This window comes from Haliaeetus leucocephalus, unplaced genomic scaffold, assembly GCF_000737465.1.
Source record: "Haliaeetus leucocephalus isolate CR32 unplaced genomic scaffold, Haliaeetus_leucocephalus-4.0 Scaffold2, whole genome shotgun sequence".
Taxonomy (NCBI): domain Eukaryota; kingdom Metazoa; phylum Chordata; class Aves; order Accipitriformes; family Accipitridae; genus Haliaeetus; species Haliaeetus leucocephalus.
The window spans coordinates 10,941,345-10,947,380 of record NW_010972438.1 but is presented as its reverse complement, the minus strand read 5'-3'; the positions used below and the strand labels follow the sequence as shown (position 1 = coordinate 10,947,380).

At 44.7% G+C, this 6,036-nt stretch overlaps 1 protein-coding gene across 3 annotated transcripts in view; it reads left to right on the top strand.

Annotated features, from left to right (window-relative positions):
• The window catches only part of QRICH1 (glutamine-rich 1), a 52,560-nt gene that overhangs the window by 28,396 nt on the left and 18,128 nt on the right, over positions 1-6,036 (top strand). For 2 of the 3 annotated variants that reach the window (XM_010571275.1, XM_010571267.1), the window contains 2 exons: positions 630-690; positions 4,304-4,633. In XM_010571275.1, coding sequence (XP_010569577.1) covers positions 4,325-4,633 — 309 coding nt within the window. In that variant the 5' untranslated portion in view covers positions 630-690; positions 4,304-4,324. Of the gene's footprint in view, positions 1-93; positions 691-4,303; positions 4,634-6,036 lie in introns of those variants that run through there. The other variant, XM_010571259.1, reaches the window with a different exon arrangement.

The window sequence follows — 6,036 nt, the reverse complement described above, 5'->3', positions numbered from 1 at the left end:
ACAAAGGCGGCGGCGGGGAGCGGAGGCGGGCAGCGCTGGTCTCCCCGCGGGCGGGGGCCGGCCTTGCCGCAGGAGGAAGCCCCGCGGGCTCCGCATCCCCCGCTGGAGCAGGGGAGAGGCCGAGCCGCGGCCGATGATCTCAGGGGCTAAATATGGAGCTTCGCATCGTCTGGGCTGGGTGGCGGGGCGGTCTGTGTCGTTCCCGTCTGTCCCGGGCCTCGGGGCAGCGCCGGGCCGCGGCTGCTCGGCCGGGAACACCTGCGGGGGGAGCAGGGGGAACCTCTGGATACGGTCACTGCTGCTGCCTTGTTCTCAGTTCTGTCTTCCAGTAACTCCGGTGTCACCGGCTGCGCTGCGCCTGTCACCGCACGGTGCGAGCGCTCTGCGCCCCGTGACAGATGTGCTCACACACTCGTTCCTAGTCACACTTATCAGGCTGAGGGATACACTGGTTAGGAATTGGGCATCTCGCAATTCTTCAGTAGGAGCCTCTAGCTGCGTGGATGATAATATCTTTCTTTCCTGATTTTTTTTTTTTTCTTAATGGAATACATACTAAAAATAAAATGGCTTTAATAAAGAAAGAGGAACTGGGGATGGAAAGGGCTTCTTTGTTCTGTCTTCTCCAGAACGTTACAAGTCTAAGAGCTCAGGACAAGAGCAGCAGAAATACATGCAACATGGTGACTGGTGAGTCCAGATTGTCCACATGCTGCAAGTTGTGTGTGTGTTTTCAGTAACCTCAGTCTAAGTTTTATGAACTAACCGTATGTGCTCATGATCTTCAAAGAGTTTCTTGAACTCATTTCCTGGAAAAAAATGCAGTTATGCTGAACAGGGAGGAATTACTTCCCTTTATCGGAGAAAGCTAATTGCCTGGATGCTCTTTTTTTATTTTAAAATGCAGTATTAAAAACATGCTGCCAAGATCTAGTGAGGATGGGTGTTTGCTGTTTCTAATGCGTGTCTACAGGATAAATGGAATGCGTAAATTAGTATGTTTTAATAACTAACAGTAAAAGTGGTGACTGCAGCAGCAAGTTGTGTATGTTGCCCTACAAAAGCCTGCTGAATGCACACTTGAGCCTTAAAGAGGTTTTCTGTCATAAATGCAGGTAGGTTTAGTTTTAATAAATAAAATTTCTGTGAGTACAGCGTTACTTTCCTGAATCTTCATCTAGGCCTGGTACCTCTGCTGCTGCATAGGTTTTTGTGAAGTGCAGTTTTGAGTGGCTCGGTGCTTTTAGTTAAATAACCCCAAGCAGGCTTCAAACTGGCAGGAACGACTCGGGGAGACACTTAATCCGGCCTGCACTGTAACCTGCAGTGTCTTTAGCTCCTTTCTGATTGCCAGAGTTGGAGAGCACTGGAGAAAACCAAAGGAAGATCCTGCTGCTCTTCCAGAGCAGGAACAAATACCATGTGGTGCAGTGGGGTTCTGACCCATGCTTGGGACTTCGAGTGCTGTAGTGGCTAGGATGAGCATTTCACTGTTTTAGGCATTAGTGGCTTTTAGTGTAGTAACTTCAAGCAAATATAAAGGAAGATTTTTCCTTGCTAGAAGAGAGGAAAAGAGAGATTCCCTCTGACAGCTTGTGACAGAGGAAGATTTGCTAGTAGCGGAAGACTGGCCTAGTAGGCGCTTGATTTTGATGCTAAAAAGAACTAATTAAGATGGAGCAGCCGAGCAGTGTGAAGGATTTGTGTCTAAGAAATTAATGCTGTGTTTGTTGGGCTTCCTGGTGGTTGGAAGAGGTAAGTGATGATTTGGTGGTGGACCTCTTCTTGATCTTTGGGCCTGCTGCTTGTGCGTCTGGGTTTCTGGTGGCTTCTGGTCTCTGCTACACAGGAGCACGATGTACCCGTGAGGAGCTCTTGACAGAAGGGTTGGCGTTCCAGAAGTAAAAGTGAGGGCTAAGAAGTAGCTGCTGTTGAAAACAGTGGGCCTGCTGACCTCCTCGCTCTCTCCCTTGACAAGATTAACAGAAGGTGAATAGCTATTCCCTGAGCTGTTACAACATAATAAGCACCAATGCAGGAGCAAGGAAGAATGTAGGACCTTTGCTGAGAGGTGAGCCCATCCTATTCAGCAGCAGCTAGCTGTCAAAGAGCATATAATCTCAAACAGCACCTGTAGTGTTCACATCTGGGTTCCCAGCGCAGCATCCTTGAGGCTTATTCCTCAGAAGCGTCTTCCCTCTGAAAGCTGTGTCTGCTGGTGCACCTCAGAATGGACATGCAAAATGATCGTGATCTTCTGAAAGCCTCGCTGTAGTACTGAAGTCAAATATTTGCAAGTTCCAAGTAGAAAATTGGGACAAGTTAATCACTCAAAATCTGTTTTCCAGCTTCAGACAATGTAACGGAGCATCTTGCAATTAGATGCAAGATGCATTTGAGTGTGCCTGGTGTAGGTCCTGCCTGAGTCACTGAGGATGCATTAACAAGGTTGTTCTCTGTTGGTTTCACCCTGGACATATGGTCACCTGGGAAAGGGTTAATAATGTGTCCTGTAGAGGTGTAGAGTACTCTTGGGTGTCTCCTGGAGGAAGCCTCACTCAGCAGCTAAGTGAATAGTCTTACTGGCTCTATTGAGGGGAGCTGGCTAGAAAACGTGTCAAATCAGAATCTCTGAAAGGCAGGAGAATTGTTTTTCTGTCCAGCTGTGGGCTCTACAGGAGCTTCTGTATGCTGATTTTTGCAGTGTTGTTGGATTTACTAAGTGAACACTGCAAGCTGGTGCTTTTTACTAAACATTGATGCATGTTTTGAGAATATTTTCTGTAGTAATCTCATACAGCAACAAATGTTGCTTAATAATGCCAGAAACTATAGATACAGCGCAAGTTGCCTCGTGTGTGTTCCCCTTACCTTTGATATTCAATCTTTCTCCTGTGAGCCTGGTCCAATGCACTAGCCATGAACCTCCTCCATGTAAACAAAATCTCTTGTGTGTTTAGACTGCTGTCACGTAACAGTAAAGAACGGTTAGAATTTGCTCTAGCTCCCACTGATTTTGGTGGGAATTGAAGGTAGACTTGTGGAATATGCTTGGGCACCACTGAGAGCCTAGAACTAACTCGCATTTTCACGAAGGCTGTTGCAGTGTTATGTTCAACCACATATTTCTGTCTCAGTTCCACTTTGTTAAATCATGGTAAAATGATGTAAAAGATTCTGCTTTTGTACTTACCCTCTTTAGAACTGCAGTCATAATGTTCATATAGTGATGTTTGTCCCTTTTTCCTCCTTTCCGCAGCTTGATCTAGTAGTACTGAATCACCTCTTCTAGTCCTAATCTTGTGCTGTTTCACATCTTTTCACAACCATCTCAGTATCTGGTAGTGTTATAGCTCAAATCTATTTATCCTTTATCAAGACTAATTAGTGCCTTAGAAACAACCGGTATACTCACTGCAGAAACAATTTGTGGGTTTAAACAGGATAAGTCAATAAGAGAAGAATGCTGTCAGAGTATACCCTAGAGCTTTCTAATGTTCTCAGGTGGAGTCATCTTTTTTTGTTTTGGTTTTTTTTTCCCCTTACTCTCACTTCCTCCCTGATCATCTGATTTCTTTTTCTCTCTTTTGTCTTCATACATGGCATGTTTCATGTTAACCTCTTCCTATATTAAAATTACATAAAGAACTGATGCTGCTCTTGCCTTTGTAATTTCCAGAGCTCTGCTTCTCCATGTGTGTAGTTCCCTGTTTGAGGAATCGCTTCATTCCAGCACTCTCCTTTTGCTTGCTATGTTCAAATCGATAAGGCTGTCCTAGTCCTAATAGCAATGGGCTGAATGCTGCATCTGTTGCTCTTCCGTTGTGCTTCCCATTAGCTGCCTAGAATAGAACTGCATGGCCTGATAGAACATACTGCTCAGTTCTCCCACCTCTGTGGCTGCAAAGCAGGGCCACAGATATTGATTTCTAAGCTTCTCTCACTAATACTGCATGCTGCAAACGAACCAAATGTATGACTTGATTTTGTCTGTTACGGGACTCGCCTGGTCTGGGTGAAGTACAGTGCTAGAAGATTTTACATGGCAGTGAGCTCTTTGAATAGTACCACAGTTACACCTGGTCATCGTTCAGACTTCCCTGAGCTGCTAAGGGTTAATCTGAGAAATGTGTAGTAGCACAAGATGCCTCGTAAAACTAAAGCATCTGTCTCGGGCATCTGGCTGTGCATGTTTGCTAGTTTTTCTATGGTACTCGGTATGCGAAATCAGTTACTGGACTTAGGAATATCCTTGCATCAAAGGAGTGCTGTAGTTAAGACTTTTACTTTCTCTTTCCTTAAGGAACCCTAAGGACCTTGCAATATGAATAATTCTCTGGAAAACACCATTTCCTTTGAAGAATACATCCGTGTGAAGGCACGAACGATCCCCCAGCACAGGATGAAGGAGTTTCTGGACTCCCTTGCTTCCAAGGGGCCGGAAGCTCTGCAGGAGTTTCAGCAGACAGCCACCACCACAATGGTGTATCAGCAGGGTGGCAACTGCATTTACACGGACAGCACAGAGGTGGCTGGGTCTTTGCTTGAACTTGCTTGTCCTGTGACAACCAGTGTCCAGCAGCAAACTCAGCCAGAGCAGCAGATACAGGTTCAGCAACCCCAGCAAGTCCAGGTAAGCAGCTTAAGTCATCTCTAAATGTATGTATGACTTGCTAACCCATGGAGTAGTGTTCAGAGCCAGCTACTGTCTAACCTGAAACCACAGGCAAGCACTTAAGAAGCAGGGCCAATTAACTTTATATAGAACAGCACTATTTCCCTTTCATTTAAGGAATTTGGTAGTAAATTTCTCTCTTGACTGTGCCTCCATTGAGCCTCACTGTAGGAGGAGTAGCATACATAGCAATGTAGTGGTGTAACCTCTTGGAGAAATGGTTGACAGTTCTGGCATGTACACGACTCCCCGAAGCCTTGCACTCTGCGTGAAGCTGCTATAAATACCACCCCCCTTTGCTGGTCTTATTTTATCTGGTTGTTCAGGGTGGCTGTGGGATCTAACTTGCCTTCAGTTTTGGTTTTTTTTTAATTAAATCAATACTCTTTAAATTATTTTGCTTGAACATTCTAAAAGTTGTAGTTCTTGAACTGGCTTTTAAGTGAGGGGGAAATGCAGGGGAGTCAACTTACAATATGAACCAGGGTAAAATACCTTTCAGGAAAGGAACTCTAAAAGATGCATATGTGTCAAGGTAGATTATCCCTTTGCTTAGTGGAAGGAGTCTTCTCCATTTTTTTTTATAGGTATAACAGTATTTTTTATTAAGTATTAAATTATTAAATCCAGCATCAGAGGGGAAAAAAACCCCAAACATACAGCTTGTGAAACGCGTTTGAGGACAAAAGCAGTTATCCTAATTTGAAGAGTTTATAGGTGGCAGGGCATTTACTGAGGTTTTCTTATGTGTCTCCAAACAGCTGACTTTTGTCTACAGCTGTAATTCTGATACACTTCAGATATGAATCTTTCTGCCTTCTGTAGCATGAATGTAAATTTGTGAGCTCTCTTCTTTTGCAACAAATGAGGGTATGGAGACACAAATGACTGGAGATAAGGTAGTGTGAACTTGCTGCAGTGCAGTAGACTTGTGCTAACAGCTCACTTGTGTGCTTTTATCCTACAGCAAAGACAAACTTCCCTCTTTCACTGGGTAACTCATCTCCAATTACTCTCTCTATTGAGTAAATGAATGCTTAACTGGGACTTCTGTAACCTGTTGCCCTACAGTGACTTGTGTCGCAAGGCTTTTGAAGAATAAAAGCCTCTAGTCTCACAGCCATGACTTGGATCTCTGCATGAGTCTATTAAAACTGATCAAGGGTGTGTTTGGTTCTGCCAGCTAGTACATTTTTGGGGAGAAGTTTCATTTTTCAATAGAAGAACTAGCAGGGTTGGCTTTTTTGGGTGCCTCAGCCTTGAAGATGTGGACAGCACCCAAACCAATTGTAAAAGTCAGAAAGAATGTCTCCCCACCCCCCCCCCGCGATCGCCCTCAATCTCCCGGACCGTAGAACCGA